At 40.3% G+C, this 18,652-nt stretch overlaps 2 protein-coding genes across 3 annotated transcripts in view; one reads left to right on the top strand and one right to left on the bottom strand.

The window, feature by feature from the left end:
* fndc5a (fibronectin type III domain containing 5a) overlaps positions 1 to 5,018 on the top strand; it is a 42,903-nt gene extending 37,885 nt beyond the window's left edge. The window contains exons 4-6 of one of the 2 annotated variants that reach the window (XM_088932180.1): positions 242 to 334; positions 1,050 to 1,212; positions 4,199 to 5,018. In XM_088932180.1, coding sequence (XP_088788306.1) covers positions 242 to 334; positions 1,050 to 1,189 — 233 coding nt within the window. In that variant the 3' untranslated portion in view covers positions 1,190 to 1,212; positions 4,199 to 5,018. The remainder of the gene's footprint in view (positions 1 to 241; positions 335 to 1,049; positions 1,213 to 4,198) is intronic. The other variant, XM_088932179.1, reaches the window with a different exon arrangement.
* The window catches only part of s100pbp (S100P binding protein), a 109,410-nt gene that overhangs the window by 88,638 nt on the left and 2,120 nt on the right, over positions 1 to 18,652 (bottom strand). Inside the window, exons 2-5 of the mRNA XM_088931547.1 lie at positions 18,192 to 18,283; positions 17,523 to 17,620; positions 16,462 to 16,561; positions 15,906 to 16,243 (exon numbers count right to left, since the gene is read on the bottom strand). Of these exons, the coding sequence (XP_088787673.1) occupies positions 16,108 to 16,243; positions 16,462 to 16,561; positions 17,523 to 17,620; positions 18,192 to 18,283 (426 nt within the window). The 3' untranslated portion in view covers positions 15,906 to 16,107. The remainder of the gene's footprint in view (positions 1 to 15,905; positions 16,244 to 16,461; positions 16,562 to 17,522; positions 17,621 to 18,191; positions 18,284 to 18,652) is intronic.

Genomic DNA, 18,652 nt, shown 5'->3' on the forward strand with positions numbered 1-18,652 from the left:
ACCTTATGTTCATAACGCCTACCACTGTGTTCATAAAGAAGCAGCAGTCTTTTGTCCCAGATTGATCTCTGCCTGTACTTCCTCATGGAACGGATCTTTCTGGCAACAGCTTCCCTCGCTCTGGACCAATAGTCGTTACAGTGGTTCTGTGTTAAAAGAGGAGGAGGAAGCTAAGGCATGTGCTGCTCCTAGCTGTGCAGAGGTCGGTGGTTAACACAGCCTGCTCCCCGGTCTCTTGTAGATGACGTGACAATGAAGGAAGTGGGCAAGCAGAGCACACAGCTGAGAGCTGGGGAGCTCATCATCATTGTGGTCGTCTTGGTCATGTGGGCCGGTGAGTTACTGTGTGGGCCTCCTCCCCCTCTCTCTTCCACACAGTGACAGACCCCACCACACAACAGTCAAACAAACAAAAAATCCCTAAGCGTTCTTGTGTCGTCTCTCCTGATTTGCTTCAACGTCTCTGTCGTGTTTGTGCTGCTACTGAAAATTACCAGCCTTCATGCACTTCATATAGAATAAAGTAGCCACCAATGAGTCAAGGCTGTAGGAAGCTGTCTCATTTTCAGAAACAATATAAAAACCCTTTATGAATATAAAAAAGACTCATCTCCCTTCAAAGACATTTCTTCAATGATATTAAGTACTCTTGCACCTAGTTGGCACTCAAACTAAGGCTGTACCATCATGGAATTCCTCTTACTGTTTCCCAGGAAGAAACAAGATGTAGGGATAAAAATCAAGCAAACATCAGCTTTATTTCAGTGTAAAAAAATAAAGGTAGGATTTAACGGCCAAAAAATATATATATATATTTGTGGTTCAAATATGTAGCACTCCACTTAGTAAAAACCAAGTAATGATAATAAAGATATTTCAAAGTATGTTGGAGATTCACTGCTCCCAGGAATCATACAGTTCAGCAGCTGGAAACAGGTTTGACCCTTAAAGAACACAATGTTATAGCCGAGTGGAAATTTTCAGTAGCCTAACGGGGTATATATACTGTTCCAGCTAACTGGTTCTTGTGTGTTCATTCCCCGGCACAGGAGTAATAGCCTTGTTCTGCCGGCAGTATGACATCATCAAGGACAACGAGCCGAACAACAACAAGGACAAAACCAAGAACTCGTCTGAGTGCAGCACTCCAGAGCATCCCACGGGGGGTCTGTTACGCAGCAAGGTATAAGTGGCTCCCCCAGCCCAGGGCAGGTGAATCATACAGTTCGAGCCCATGAACAGCGTCTCTCATCGCCTCACTCACGTGTTACAAGGAAACAGTCTTCTACACCAGGTGTTCCCAATCCCAGTCCTAGGGAGACCCACAGATTAATTACTTCATTTAAGTTAACCTGCTTGACTGTAAGGAACTTGTAAGTTCCTTTTTCTACTTCGTATTTCACCATTTTACTGACGAAAATACCAGCGTTAGATGGCAACCAAGATGGCATGTTTAGAGAGAGAGAGTCTTTATTTTTTTTTCTTTAAATTTGTTTTTACGGCAAAGTGTTGGGGTTCAGACGGACAGAAAAAAAAAACACGATGAAAACAACAATGCACATCCATATTTGCACAGAGAATCGAATGTCAAGTAAAGATATGGCTACAGGTATGAAGAGCTGAAAGACCAGAGCCGAACAACAACAGAGCTGAAAACAATCTGATAGTTCAAACGAATCCTACTTTGGCTTGACTGTGGCTCGACTGAAAAGCCAGCAGGTGTGGGGGTTTGGACCTCAAGGACTAAGACTGGGAACCCCTGTTCTTCATCTCCATGTATGTTTTTCAAATTGTGGCCGGAATTAGCCTGAGATACCCGATCTGCAGATGTTAAAATCTATTTTCATTGCAAAATGTCCATTATAACAAGCCCCTACCTTACCAGACTGAATTTTATTTAAGGTTCAATTAAAAGGTACCAACTTGCTAGTTGCTAAAAAAAACCTGCATTTGTACTGAACTGCCAAAAGTCAAACCCATTTTATAGCTAATATTATGCCTTTCTTGGTTTTGACCTTGTTCGATCAAATTTGCAAAACTGTAAAAAAAAAATGGACTGACCCAAAAAGTCAGAAATCTTCACAATAAGCTGAGTCTCACCCCTCAACTCCCACAGTGAGGTTCAGTCTTCTAATCCAGACATTGCTCGATTCTTTTGCAATGTGTCAGGCTCCAAAATAACAAATAAAAATCAAATCAGATCAAATCTCATGCAACTGTTTGTATGCATGTATCAGTGAGGAGGTCTGCGCTTGAAGAGTGGAATACGACCTTCAGGGTTGTGGGTGAACCTGTGAATCTGATGTTTTCCAATGCGATCAAAATGTTTCTAATGCCAAACAAAATGTGCCCACTTAATCATCTCGTGTGACAGCCATTGAGAAAGAGAGATGGAACTGGACAAAGCAGAGATCTCTCTTCATGCCAAACATCCCTAAACCTCTTTCTGTGCTGTGCCACGTGGCACATTCGTCTTTATGGATGACGTGCGACGGCAGCATGAATTTGCAAGAGTACAGAAACATTCTGTCTGCTCCTGTAGAACAAAAACACGTCTATTACTCTTTGGAGATGCTTCACCATTCAGCTGGACAGCCACCCAAAACACAAGGGCAATGCAACCAAGAAGCTGGAAATAAATATGTGTTTTTTATTTAATATTAAACTCAATTAATTACATTAATATGAACTTTTAAATAAATAGTAAATACAAATGTATTTGAAGTGAATGTTCCCAATGCATACTGTATGGCCATGTAAAACCACAATTAAACACATAGTGTGTTTTTGTTCTAACATGGTCATATTTACAGTATGCAAGGAATTACCCAAAAATGAAATAAAATGGGCATACTGTTGTACTGTACATAGCATTTATATTGATATAATGGCAGCAAAAGAAAATTGCTGCACTGTACAGCAAATATAACTGTTTTGCCTTTCTTTTTCCAATACTTTTGGAAGGCACTTTCAGGATCAAAACATAATTCCAGTACCACACACATCAGGCAAAGGTAAAAGTCTTTAAATCCTTCCTGTGAAAATGTTCCATTCCTACATTTCATACACCCCAATATCTTTTCTTTCTGCGTGCACCAGACCAACTGTCTGTCCCTGGTGTGATGAATAGCGACCACGTAAGAACCCGACACTCAATATTCTTTTAAAGCTTTCATTGCGTTCATTCTGTTGAGCAACAGCCAGTGCTTTAGGACAGAACAAAAAAAACACTGAAATTAATAAATGAGTTATTAAAATGTCATATTTGCAAAGGCAGCATTCCAGCACAGCCTCTATTTTAACATCACAGTAAATATTACATTCACAGGCAGCAAGTTGAAGATTAGCATTGAATTTTATTTTTTTTAAATAAAAAATCTTATCTTGATGTATTTAACCATTGAATATACACATAATAAAAGTCTTAATCACCCTGAAATCCCAATTCCTTGTCACCATTATGCAGAACATTGCTAGATTTTAAAGAAAAAAAAATCCCAAAACACGATTGATGATCTTGCCTAACGATCATTCAAAATTAAACAAAACACTTAATGAATTTTGGTTTATTCAGGATCTTACAACATATTTAAAGCAAAACCTAAAAATGAAAAGGCCCTGGAGCATATCTTATGATTCTAACAAAAGCATATCTGGAGCATATGATATAAACAAAATGCTAAAAAGAGATAAAAGCTTCAGAATTTGAGGGGAAAATAATATACAGAATTTAAGTTTATCCACTGAAATTAAACTTTTAGTCATTTTTTCCCAATAAGGAAGCACTGTATGGTTAACATTAAACATTTTAAGCCTTCAGCAATGACACAGATCAAAAGAAAGTTTCTTTGCATTCAGTGAGAGAACCGTAGCATCAGATATTAAATTAAGATTAATTTTTCCAGTATAGTTCAAAATGACAGAAAATATGACCACTTGTGAGATTCAGTGTCAGGAAAGAAATGTTGTTTCCTTCAATTAGATAAGGTGTTTTTGCTCTCTTCAGACAATATGAACCACTTGTTCCTTTGACAGGAAAATATTCTCTCTAAATCACAAAACACATATTGAAAACAATTTGTACAACCTCCTATGCCTTGTTAACCCCTGAGGCTAACGAGGTAGTCACTATTGATCTTCAAAGTTGATTTCCTTCCACTTTGAAGTATCTAATCTTGTTCTTTTATTTTCCCTGCAGTTCCCTAAGAACAACAAGCCATCGGTGAACATCATTGAAGCGTGACTGCTTGCTCTTCTAAATGCAAAAGACTTTCTAAGAAGCAACCAAGGAGAGGGGCCTGCAAATCACTGGGAAGAGCCCAGTGCTGGGAGTAGGGCCCAGTCAAATCACACCGCCAGACTGGAGGATGCTGAGAGATACTCACATCAAAAGACACAACACCAGCTTTGTACATGAGGTGCTGGACAATCATCTCTCTGGAGGAGTCTGGCCTAATTACCCATGGCTGCCTTATAGCAGAGGCACAGCAACAGTCAAGAGATAAGACAGATTTATCAGCCTTCAAAATACAAACAATAAACCACCCTGTGCTCAACACCTCTAAAAATACCCCCTCAGCTTTCTGCTCTTATCATTAAACAAGCAGAGCTCTACATTCTTGAGCTGGAATGCAGAATTAAGCTTTGAGCTCTTACTTATGTGTTTAACTCAATGTTCAAGGACGGCAAACTGAACATCAGTCTGCCATCTGTTTTTTATTCTAGTCAGTTTTGGAAGCTTGGTGGATAGTTAAAAAGGACTTTACATCTCCCGAGAATCTGCTCTCAAACTCAAACCTCCCTTATCCCCCTCCTTTACAACACATGACTCATTTTTTAAGAGACGTTATGGACCGTGGCTATCAGTTTTTGATTTGCTACTTTACAAAAAATAATTTTCTGCTTCATTTTTTTACATGGCGAAAAACATTTTCCAAGACCATGTGAGAAAATGTAATTTACATCTCATCTTTTAGTTTCTTCAGCATCCGAAACAAAAAATAAAAAATTATCTTCAGTACATAAGAGCTTGTTCTCTTTGATAATGATAAGCACATAATTGTACAATACAAGCTCTGACAATTAAACACTGATATTATTATTTTTTCTTACCATTATTCAAGATGCCTCAAGATCTGTGACAGTGAGTGACCTCTATATGAAGAGTCACTTTTATCTTACTTTCACTAATTCACAGATCTAGTGTTGAAACTTAAAAGGTGCCTTCTTATTGGGCATCCTTAAAACGTAACCTTTTGATTTTTTTCAAACAGTCTTGACACTGTCGTGAATAAGTGTATGCTCTAGAAAATCTTTAGCTAAAGTAAGATTTTGACCAGGATAGCATTAACACAGAAGGACTTCCTCACACGTGTTCAAATAGGTCTCCTATGTGAAATAGGCATCTCATTTCACATCATCGTAAAAAGGCTGCACAAGTCTTCAGCAGACAGCAATAAACCCTGCAGTAAACAGCGGACAGTGGAAACCCCAGGCTTCTCGTTCCAAGCAGAGTGTGGAAGACCCACCCATTCAAGTCATCCACTGGACAGAACTCCTCGATTTTTTCAAACGACCTTTAATATCATTGCCTTTGGTCTGCCCTTGTGCCAGCAACACATCTATCCCCCCACAAACCTCTGAAACGTTCATTATGGGCAGGTGGGGGGGATTTTTTTTAATTTCGTTGTAGCACAGGTGAGATTTCAATTACTCTGCAGGTGGGATGGAATGGTCCTACCTAGAGAGAAGGGCTTCTGTTAAAGAACTTTGCAAAAACACTTTGGAAACGTTTGCCAGCAGACATCGAGCCACAAGTTTTGCTGTTGGAATGAACTGTTTTACATATTGCTTTACCCTTGTAGTGAAATACCAAGGACAACTGCACTTGGACTGTTTTAAGCATAGAGAAGTCATTACACTGAATGTATCTGGAGGCATTCCAATAGACTACATATCTACGATCTGGTAACTCTGCAAATCTGACTAAAGGCAGCTTTCCACAGTTTGTACATTTCACAAAACCCCTTTTCCCCTCCACATCTCAATTACCGTTTCCAAGAATGCATAAGGTTAGGTCACTATTTCAGAAGAAAGATACAACATGCAAAAAGGATATCGGGAACCTGCTTTGCAGCACGGGATAGTCCGCTAGAGTTGCCTGTTTGAAAGAAACAGGAGGGCAATATGCAGTTTCATTTACTAGTTTATGTAGTAGAATACTCTTCACCTGACACAGGTTGTGACCAACATTAACTCACACTTCGAAATCTGCGAGGAAGCAGGTGTGGAGAAGCAACAGCCGCTATTACCGTTATTTAAGAAGTCTCTTAAATAAAGTTTCATGGCCAAATGAAATAGCTTAAAGTTGCATGAACACAGGCAGTCACACCACAGGAAGTTTTTTTAACCTTCTATAGACTGGGCCTCGTTAATTTCTGGAATTCCAAAGGTATGTAACGACTTTGAGGAAAAGCTGGGTTTGATTTACCTGCTCTTCAGTCATTGCCATTTTCTGCTATGACGTCACTTAGTGTTTTCCCAACGTATACACTGTAACTAAAACTGACGTCAAGATAACAAAGCAGTTGCACAATTCAAGGCAAAATACAGACTTGTAGCTAAAGAAAAACAGGTCTCAGAATAAATGCATCCCCATATCCCTTGGATATCTATGGATCACACTTTAAAACTGTGACTGATTCAAGATCAGCACTCCACGGGTGAAATATTTGCCTAAGAAAAACAACCTTTTGATTATTCTTCTTATTTCTGGCCTCCACATTGGCATGAAGCCTGCACCCGAGTCTTGTCAAGACCTGGAATCCACATTTCTTAAAATCTCATCAGGCTGTCTTGAAATAAAAAGAGAAAAGTCCCCTAAAACAATGAGAACTGCTCATTAAGTCCACGATTTCAAGCCACTGGACCAGTGTTTTCCAAACCACAGACATGAAAGTGCAAATCACAGCTCATTTCTTAACTTTCAACAGAGTGTTTAAAAAATAGTAGAGATGCCTCTTGTTGAGTGCTATCAAAGAACCAAACGGCCTGCATTAGAAAATTACAATTCCCACACCATCAGCTCCAGATGGTGGCTTAATATGGCTGCCTTTCTGCAGTCTGTATCAAGGTCACAACGGATCCTGCTGCCAGCCGATGCGTTCCGCAGCACTGCCGATAAGCTCCTAACTCATTGGAACAGTTTGGGGGACTTTTTTCTCTGCAGTGAAGAAGGTTTTTTTTTTATCTTTTAATGACTGATAATTAACCTTGGCCACAGGGAAAATGGCACACCGTGACATGAAAAATTGGCGACATTAATATTCTGTGCTAGCAGCTAACAGAAGTAAGAACTGGGGGGAGGTGGGGAGTTGAACTACCGCAGCAAAGTTTTTCTGCTTCGCCACTCACTACAACATTAATAAACCAGAACAGGATTTTGTAGCCGGATCTCGCCGACGCCCATCACAAATTGCAAGAAGGAGACTGAATGAACCTCTTTTGATTAATGCCCAAGTCCCTGCTGGTGTCAGTTATTAGAATTTGAAAGAGCTGTGTGGCTACTTTACCAGCCTGGTTTCTAGCCCTGAACAAAGATCTGTTTACAATGTGGGCTGCCGTAGTGCGTTACCTCAAAGCTCCTGTAGGAGGTGCTCAAGAGGGAGTGGGTCTGTAGCTGGAGAGGAGGGGGTTATGGGGGTAGGGCGAGGAGCAGCACAAGGAGGGTAAAGGGAAAGGTCTGGGCTAAGGGTATGGAGTGGGGTCACAGAGCTCTGACTGGACAATCGGAAATGAACCTAGGGAGTTCAAAAGATGTTGTGTCAGCAGGACCAGCTCTTACCACAGCACAACATAGCCTTAGGCTATCAGGAACAATCTTTGTGGAGCTTCCCCTTTTAAGATACCCTACACACTTTTGTTCTCCTGCTGTAGTTTTAAATCCTCACTGCCACCAGTCCTAAACAGTATTAGTCATGATAACAAAAATAAAAAGCTTCACTGGCTGTTTTTCCCAGCGATAGACCTCTAGTAAAACCAAAAGGAGAAGATTTATGAGGAGACTGCTTCACAGCTCACACCTCAATAAGAATTAGTACTTTCTGCACGTAATTAAAGTCCTTCCAGACTGTTACTGCTCCATCATTTTTCATGGTGCTGTGTCTAATAGTTGGACAGGGACCAGCTCTCTACAGACTCACAAACTGTGTAAAAAAAAACAAACAAAATAAGTGGCTTTATAATTCTCTGTTTCAATACTTTTTGCTAAAACAAAAAGATTAAGATTATCAAGATATGATATTCTCCTTAAAATCGGTATTTTCTTTAATTGGTAGCTTTAGAAGAACTAACAAGTTATTATCTGACAGGATTGTATACAGTATAAATTAGTACCTCTTATTCAGCATTGTTTTCTTTGCATATCAATACATATTTATTTTTTTTAACGTGAACTGTTGCTTCAAACCCGATCTACTATCCTCCTTGACCTATACTAAAACCAACTAGCATTGCTCTTTTGTCTGTTCATTAAAAAAATGAACTGCCTGAACAGAATGGGAACACTTAAGGATGACTTCAAGCCTCTGTAAAACAGACCACACACACAATGGAGTCCTCGATCTTCGACCTCTTTAACAATTTCCACAGGCTGCAATCTGTGAAATAATGCAATGTCAAAAAGTCACCAATAAGCTTTTTTATTTGGATTATTTTAATAACTTTTACAAATTTTCACTGACCCATTATGTGATATTAATAAAGTCTTATTGCTTCTGAACTCTTTAAATAATGCATCCTTTTTCATAAAATCTGAATGCCATTTAAATTCCCTTTTAGTTTTTGAAAGATAAATATTAAAGCAAATAAAGGCATAAAGAACAGTATTAGTAATAAATTTCAATGTGTTCATATATGTGGAGATTATATTATTTTATGATGGTACAGTCCAAAATCACAAGAAAAAATGCATTGTACGATTTTATCTGGTAAAACTTTAGATTAGGAGTTACAAATTGTCCCTTCATTCTTCACAGCATGCAATAAGACAGAAGATAATTATATTTAACTTGAGGTAAGTGACATTTTCAACTGACTGATTACATTATTAGCAGGCAATACAGAAGATTCTCGTGCATGAACATGTTGTAAACGTGTTAAGATACTCTTTATAACATTTAAACGTCTCACTGCCAGCCCTTTAAACTAAAGAGTAACACAAATCTAGGATGCATTTAAGTCTTAATGAACTTGATCACTTTAAAGTATAAGACGATGAAAAAGGTTTGCAATAAAGAGGTCGCTTTTGTTTTTTGCTTTGTATCAAAACTGGAACGGCGGTTCAGTTTTAGACAGGTCAAAGTGTTTCACCTTCTATATTAAAAGAGTCATGAAACCCTGAAGCTCTGAAGAACAACTTTCACCTCTGACATCCGTGAGAACAGTTTAAGTCTAACTTGGAAGACAGGTTTTTCAGCAGTAAAAACAAGTGAGGCTGAGTTCAAAAGTCAAATTCAAACATTAACTCTGTTCCACTCTGATTTGCAAAGAAGCATGAATAAAGTGCAGGAATGCTTTGTGTAAACTATCATGTTTATATTCATGTATGTAATGTATAATACCAACTGCTTTACTAAGAGGGCTAGCATGCTTGTACTAATATGCACAAATGAGATTACACACTTTCTATTAAACTGTACATAGATATAATGATGTATTAAATGTAAATCTAATAAAGGTACTGAATATTTTCAAATCAAATAGTTTCCTGTCAACTTGCATCTCCTACACATTTTCTGATCTCGAAAAAAAAGTTTTACAACTATTGGCAATTGCTCATGTACTTTACTGCTTATATGAATGACAGATGCACAGCACTCTTTTGTCTTGAGTCTTAATCCTTAGGAGGATGCCAAATTCTTTGTGGGAGCTGAACAGTGAAGAGGGCTGCAGGCCATCATTAAGAAGGACTTCCTTTAGTGCTGCACACAGGCTGTCTTCCAGCCTTGGGTCCTGTAATAGCATGCTATCACACAATCTCACACAGCTCTGGTTTTGGAAACCACTAACCCCACTGTTACTGTTTCATCCGCTAAAGGCAAAATACTGCCAAAGAGGAAAAAGGTACTGATTTTTAACCGAGATCTACTAAATCCAAAATTCGAATAAGTTATGTATCTAATTTAAAGCCCAAAGGCAAGCTCTGTTGCCTGTAATTGGACACATCACACAACTACATGGCTTTTAACAGGTTTGATCCGAATAAACAGACTCTCAGTGGAACAGCTTCTGAAATAAAATCCTTGCTGTGCTGAAAAAAAGTGATCTAATCTTGTCCTTGCCCTGAGAGCGTGGCTAAACAGTCTCGTGGTTCCACCTTGTGGTACAAATGCCTCCCCTGCAGAGAGGCTCAAACCTGATGAACCTGTGCGCCCTATATGATCACAATAACTGTCTGTTCAAATTACTTTTACAATTCAAAAAGTCAATGGAGGTAAAAATGAAGGGAAAATCTTGAGAAACATGATGCAACAGAGCAAAACCCAGAATCTATCCTATTTTCTAAGAAGCACTGAATATCCACACTATTGCAAAACACCTGCAAAACATGGAGCTACCAAGACATGTTCAGCACTTCAGCAGGTACCTCACGTCTTGTGAGAGACAGATATTTGGCCCTCACCTTGGCTAAAGGAACTGAGTACCAAAGCCATTGCTTCAGGTGTTGGCAAAACGTGACTTCCTCTCCTCTCCTTTAGTAATTCAAAATATAAAGGACTCGGCAGCAGTGTGAAAGGGAATATATTCCTTTTCCATTTCTAACCTGATGGATCTCTGCTTTTATCTGCTTTAAGTTTTGCTTGGAAAGCTGTTAGGCTTTGCTGTTAAAGTGATACCCAATCAATAGACAGTTTTTGGTTTAGTGTTTAGTACAAATGCAGTGTCTGGGGAGCTAATCTGGCCTAAGGACTGCTACAGCAAGATTTCTGTAAAAGGAATCAGACTGAAGCCAATCCAAAGACAAGCTACAGTAACTAACTGGATCTGGTCTATCAGCCACAGTTCGCAGTGTCTGTTAGAGTATTCCACCTCACACCTGAACCCATTTACAAGCACACCACACGCCAGCTTTAAGCCAAGTCCTGATGTTTTACCCTCCTATATGCACGTTTCAAGAGAACACTGTCCAACCAAACCTAGTGTTGTGTTTTTGCCGATGTTTTTCTTCACTGACCACTCAGACGAGCCCTTCAGGGTGAGGCTGGGGTTTACAAAGCACTGTATGCGTAAGAAAACACCACATTTTAACAGAGAACACAGTCAAAGCATAGGAAAGCTACTGCATGTTCCCAATACAACTCGACACAGTTCTTATTACACAGCTGTTATTGAGAGTGTAAAACTACAGCAGCAACACAGGTCTTTCAAAGGATCAGTCTCAAAAGACAGATTTTCATAGAAGCATATGACTATCCCAGAGTTTTCACTTGAAAACAACGAAAAAAACAGTTTGATTAAAATCCACGGCAAGTATTCAGTACTCTTGGAAGAGGAAAAACACTGGGCAGAAATTTCTAAATGTGGCCTCCAGCTGGATTGTGTAAGGTCCACAGTGGGACTCAAAATGAATCTTCTAACAAATCCTAAATCCACCCTTTCTGGCACTACACTGAACAATGTTGCTCATTAGCTTTTTCTCCCTCATGCATTTGAGTTACCCACTGTTTCCTGCCTTCCTATCCCTGCAATGAAACTGTGTGATGATTGCAGGGCTTTTTTTGAGCTCCCTTTTCATTAACCTCAAAATGGTTGAGTTGCTACTATATCAGTCACTTTTCAGGTCTTTTAGCTGCCAGCACAAAATAACGGCATTCAGCATTACGCACAAAGTACAAGGGTGGCCTTTACGAGTACACCGCAGTCAGAGACAGTCATAATTCACATGGCCCATCCACAGTGATCTAAGCAGGAGACGTATCGAGATTTGCCCAGCAACAGCATTTTTGCTGTTATATAGGCTGCACCATTTAAAAACACTGGCTGGCTGGGTCTCTTTATGAGAAGTACCAGCTCCCAAAAGCACAAAACTAAACTGAACTGCAAAGGCCTTGCATCAAGGATTGGGCAGTGTATTCATGGCCAAAAAGGTTTCATCCAGTGTAAAACAGGAATGTAAGGTTTGAGCCCCATAGCCCAGATGCCAGAGTTCTCATGTGGAGCAGCCCCATAGATATTAGTTGGCAAGGATGTTTGCTTCTTTTAAGTAAAAAGCAGGGCAGTAAGGGGCACAGTGGATAGCTTTGATCTCTCACGGCGCTGGGGACCCAGGTTAAATTCCAGACCTGGGATACCATCTGCTTGGAGTTTGTACGTTCTCTCCGTGTTAAACATGGTTTCCTCTGGCTGCTCCAGTTTCCTCCCACAGTCCAAAACCATACAGGTAGGTTAATTGGCTTCTGGGAAAACTGGCCTCAGGTATGAGTGTGTGTGCGTTGGTGTCCGTGTGCCCTGGAATGGACTGGCATTCCATCCAGGATGTACCCTGCCTTGCGCCCGTTCCTTCCCGTGTTAGGCTCCAGCTCCCGCTCGACCCCGAATTGTGAGACGCAGTTAGAAAATGGGCGGATGGAAGTACACAGCAATGCCTGTGACTGGCCATGTGTCTGTAATCGTGCAGTGATGAACCTAACTCTCCAGTAAGGCACAAGAGAGCTTGCGGTCACAACAAGACTGACTTGCAGGAGGTGGATCTGTATTCAGGGCCCAACAGCCACGATTCATGTCACCATGGTAACGGGTCAACCTTGAGGCCCTCTATCACACACATACATACATCAAGTAAAAGGACACGCAACAGAAATACAAACTCACTTTCTCTCTGTGTTTTACTTTCATATAGAACACGTAACGTACATACACATAACACATTTCATACATGAAGACAGATGACAGTCAAGAAAAAAAATCTGTGTTTTTTTTTTTCCCAGATTAAGCAAATGATGTTAAAATTTCAATTTAGACATTGAAAAGTCAGCTGGAATAAAGTACAGAAAAGAGAGAGGCTGAGAGGGTTTCGGAAGATGGCTGCAGCCACCAGCGTATGACACAAATCAACACTGGGGACCGTTACAAAAATTAAGAAACGAGATGATTGAAAATATTTTTTCTTATTTTTAAAAGGCGACATTCACGTTTTAATTGTTTTAGTGTCTGTAAAACAATAAGTTTGCTCATTTGCACAAAATTTATGACATGCATAGATTGTGGAGGGGAGTCTTGTGACTATACTGTATGTTAAAAAAACAGGACAAAGACATTCTTTTTGTCTTTAAAGATAATGTAGCTATCATGTTGCACTTGAAAAAACGTACTTGACATAATTGTGACTCACGTTTTCACATTTTAGGGAGTAACATAAGCATATCAACTTGCAGTAATTTCTCTCTGTCCCCAGCCTTCAGGGAATTAAATTTGAAGAATATTCGTTTTGACAGAATCCTGTTTTTAAAATGGCAACTTTGAGACCGTCTGAAAGACTTTCAAATAACTGAAAAGAGTTTTATCTTTTATCACAATAAAAATGCAATGTGTACATTGTGATTTCAATGAGATCACAATCAATACGAGCTAACTGAGGGCAAATCTGGTGTCTGTCGTGTACTGTACCTGCCTCTGACCGTCTGAAAGTCAACCCAAGTGATGTAAATAATAAGAGAAAAAAACACTGCGACTCAAAAGAGCACCATCCTGAAATCAAATGCCAGTAATTTTAGACAAATAAGCAAAACCATTACTGCAATGGTAGTCAGATGACCAGCAGGGCAGCAGTGATTGGCCAGCTTACCATGTCCTTCCTGGTTGATAAGAGTGTTGCAGTATGGGAAAGCGAGTTTCAGGGGGAATTACAAAGCACAAAGGATTAACTAAATAGTTGTGGAAACTGTAATGTTTTCAAGTCATTTTTATCACATCAACCACTCAGTCCTCATTCTCCCCTTTCAGGTGCAGGAATGGCTGCTGTAAGAAGAGTCTTAATTTTCTATTCCAAATTATGGGATATGTATATAAATAACTGGGATTTATCAGTGTATGATACAACCCTGGCCTACAGTATATGTCTCAGAGGAGGACATTTTCATTAACAAACAATCCAAAATTTGAAACTGATTTTTTTTTTCCCATTTCTATTAACCTTAAGTTCTAACAGGAGCTTCTGGCGCTATGCCTGACAAATCTATATCATGCCACTCCCCTTGGCAAATGCAACAGTGTTAAGAATCCCCAATCTCTATATTCAACATTTAAAAAAGAAATACAAATATTGGAAGTGAATGCATACTCCACAGTCAGTGTTTTGTTTCAAATGCAAATGGCTGTCAGGCTTTAGTTTTGTAGTTGCTCATCTCTCATCCCTCCACCCCCCCCCCCCCCCCACACACAAGAATTCATGTGCTTCTGGCTGTCGCTAACCTTCAGTAGATCTCTCTCCAAACAGCCCACCCACACAAACACTCCGCCGACAAAAGAAAAGGGGTTTTAAGGAGAACTTCTCAGTGACTGTAAAGCGTGCAGCTTCGCAAACTGCTGGCTTTATCGTTATAATCTTCAGTTAATTACAAAAATGGCCTGCCTTCTTCAGGGGTGAGGAATTAGTCAACCAGTTAACACATAACAGCCCAAAACCATTAGCTTCACAAAATTAAGGTGCACATGCCCTTGATTTGCAAGTACTACAAGACTTTGTACAAGGTTTGTAGGCTTTCAAAATATATGCAGACATCCGATATTTTTCATATGTTTAGTACCTTTTTATGCACATTGAACTGTTTTTTTTATGTGCAGTGCCTTTCTTCTATTTCACACATAATCCCCAGCACCCCGTTTTATAGACTCATCACAGAAGGGATTAACTTGAGAAGAACAACTCCTCCAGATTCTGCACCCCCAACCAGAGAGCAGATCTCTTGAACGCCACGACCCACTGCACCTACAGGCAGAGGAGGCTTGTGTGAGACCACATGACAAGACACGAGTGCTGCTCCTGCCCGGACAAGCCAAGGAGACCCCTCAGACCCCTGGTACAGTACCTGCAGCCCCACTACGGCACAGCCAGTGTGCTCACTCTTCTTGTTCCAGCTGATCTCTCAGTTACATTAACCGACCTAATAACTGGATTCATTCGGACACTTCTATGACTTTCAGCTGCCAAGCATGTCAGAGGTCTGCGTTTTCACCACGGCATTTCATAATTGACTTAAGATGTCCACCTTTCGAGTAGGAAAAGACTTGAAAATCAAACAGTTTGTGAGTAAAGATTTCCATTAGGGCAAGTCCAGTTGGAGGTGAAACCAGTATTTCTGGGAATCCAGGATCTTGAAACTCTGATTTAGCTTCACAAAGAGCAAAGTGCCACCTGTCTTAAGTGAAGATACAGGGACCTTAAATTCTTTATGCTAATTTATTTCCAGTTCAAACACACAAATAACAAATAAAAAAAAATGTTAAAATCAACCCAACGACAAACTGCATGTTTTCTGGAACTAGCTATAATAATAAATACAGTTGAGAAAAAATCATACAAAGAGCAAAATAAAACACAGGCAAGGTCTCAACTTGAGAAAATTTAAATGAACTGAATGAACTCAGAAGCTGAAAGGAAACAGGTCAGGCAAGTGCAAAAAAGTAGGCTGAAGAGTCTAACATAAACCTCAGCTGATAAATTGTATTATGGTAAAAAGTGTCTGTCTAATAAAGGGTCAGACGAGCAAGCCTGCTTTACAAGAGCCAACAATTTCAAGCATGTCAAGACACCAAAACTGTCAAATCGTTTAACCTTTTTTAGAGCTACCTTGGCCAACATGAACATTATTGAGATTGGTGGCATGATAAAAATCAATCAAAATTACCGATGGCCCGCTCTCCCCACCAGATAACATCTCCGTACTGAAATACTGTCCTCCAGCTGCCCAGCGACTGGATCTTCACCACACAGTGCTCTTCACTAATGAAAACTACGAGTTACTAAAAATAGTGAACGATGACATGCGCACAGAGCAGCATACAGTCACAAGGGGACAGCACACACACTGTCCTTAAGGAACCCCATAATCAGGTATCGGCTATCCTGCTGCGGTTAAACTTGTCTGGGATTGATGCAAAGCGCCGGAAGTACTTCCCATTCCTCTTCTGCCAGTCTTGCAGACTAATCTGACAGACGGGCTTGCCCAGTGCTCTCCTGTAGTTTCTGCAGCGATAAAATTGCCCATTACACAGTACAATAACGAGAACAAATTACAAATACAACTAGGACATGCCGTTTTCTCCAGAAATTGAGAAACAGTGCTAAATGCAAAACGCAGAGAAGTCCTATAGAATTACTGCAAGTGCACTGATTCTAGAGTACTGGCCTTATAAATGAGTAAACGATGTGCCCCTGGAGAATTGGGGCACCATGCGCCTCACCTTTTTGTGAGATCTGAGGGGTGCTGCCATGACCCGCTGCTGGCGCTATTCCCCCGGCCGGCCACAGCGCTCATCAAGACAAGCAGCTCATTCATCACGCCTAGGAAACATCAGGAGGAAGGGCTGTTTAAAAAGAACGGTTCAAAAAGCCCCATGTAAAATTTTTTCTCACATCCCAATCCGATCTTTATCTGTGACCTTTATCTTTTCAACACTAAACCTTTAGTCAAAGGTTACAACAAGAGTGAGTACTCACGACACGTCCAGAAGTGATATACAGTGCAGTTCTTAACTTTTTTGGAACCCTTTCCACAAGAAAATGAAGAAAAGAAAATGAAGAAAAACTATTCCTTTTTCTGTATTGCTTCTGAATGCAAACGGCAACCTTGTTACAAAACCCAACCTGCTCCTGATGAGCGTTCTCACTGCTCCACAGCCACTGCAGTGTCACAGACAATAGGAGACTAAACACTGGCCTCAGCGTCCACTCTGTTTTGTTAAACCTACACAGGACAGACTTTGACAGGAAAAAGAACAGAGATTTTCTTCACAAAATAAAACTCCAACCCTCTGGTGGTGATTTCTGATTATCAGAATTTGAAAGAGCTAGAGAGGGGGCAGAAGTGGGAGGAGAAAGGGCACACAGCTGTGACCACAAAGGTGCACACAGGTGAGGGGTTATCAAGGATTTTTCTATAGATAAGCCTACAAGGGAAGAGGTATTAGCCATCTCCAGCACTGACCACCCCAATGCACGCGTCTCTCTAGAAGAGTTGCCAGAGAAACGGACATTAATGTGAGCATGCTCACAAAAATCTGTGGCAAAAAAGGCCGTAACCATGTGAAAAAAATGCCTCAAAATGGACGAGTGACATATACTACTGTACCTAGTGAATTGAAAAGGAAAACAGACATGAAAATACACGACTGGCACACACAGCTTGCTGTTGCCCGTTTCCCCATATAGATATCTGCTCCTTTTCCATGAAAACTGGACAATTTTATCGCAGCATAAAACTGAAAAGAGAACTTGACAGTAGCGTGGTATTGGTCATTCGTACCTTGGTTCTCAGCATTACTGTCAGCCATGTGGCTGGACACGCGCTGGACATACATCTTCTTTTGTTGTTCCAGCTCTGATTCTTCAAAGACTACATTTCTACAAAGAGCAGTGTGTGGGGAAGAAAAACTCTTTTACAAGCTCACATAGGACTAAAACAAACCCCCTCCAAAAATCAGTATTACTGAATGCCTCCCCCTACTGTTGGACAATATGCTATACCTGGAAATTCTACAATAACTAAAATCTCCCACAGGGCAGCTACACTGGTTGTTGTATGTTGATTATTTTCAATGTCTCCATGCATCTCTAACCTTCTTTAAAAAAAATAGCACTGCCAATTACTTTTTTCTCAACATTTTTAGAAACAAGTTTAGAAACAATTACTGGTTTTCATCTGTGCTCGCTGCTGTTACTCTTGCAACAGCAGGAGTGCAAATAAGGTCTCGCCAACATACTCATCAGAGTTATTGATCCAGGATCAATTTGCCACCCAGTCACTTTGTCCAAACTGATACCTTGGCTTCACAAAATGTTTGGCGAAAGTCATTTGATTATTTAGCTAGGATGAACCAAATGAGTTAGTCCTTTATAAGCTCTAAGCTACAAAACAGCAGTTTTGTTCCTCTAACCTCTCTGAAGGTAAACTCCGTGGATGTCTTGAACATACCTATAAACTGGACCACTGAGGGCACCATTAACCGGGCCCTGTGCGGGAGGGACACGGTTCATAGTCGCAGGGGCGATAATCACAGACCTCACCTGAAAAAATACAAGAAAACTGGGGAAGACAAGGCTGTCATAGAATGATTAGCATGATGAGTCTTAAGAAAATAATGCTCATAAATGGAGGAGAACATCACAAAGGGGCTTCTGACAGCCTGAGGTGAGAATTCCTTCTGACAACTCTCCCGTAAGATACTAGTGCCTAGTCTGGGCCTTGAGGGCACCAGCCCAGCAGATATTCTCAGCATCCTTAAATCGGCGGCAAGACCAAGACAAGGGTACAATTTTAGCTCGATTCCATTTTAGTCTCACCAGTATAACCTTGCATCACAGGTATGAAGTGGTAGATACTTGAGAGAACCTACAAAACTTTTTCAGACTCTTGATGATCAGCCTTCGGCAGCC

Source organism: Atractosteus spatula, chromosome 14 (assembly GCF_055471065.1).
Source record: "Atractosteus spatula isolate fAtrSpa1 chromosome 14, fAtrSpa1.hap1, whole genome shotgun sequence".
Taxonomy (NCBI): domain Eukaryota; kingdom Metazoa; phylum Chordata; class Actinopteri; order Semionotiformes; family Lepisosteidae; genus Atractosteus; species Atractosteus spatula.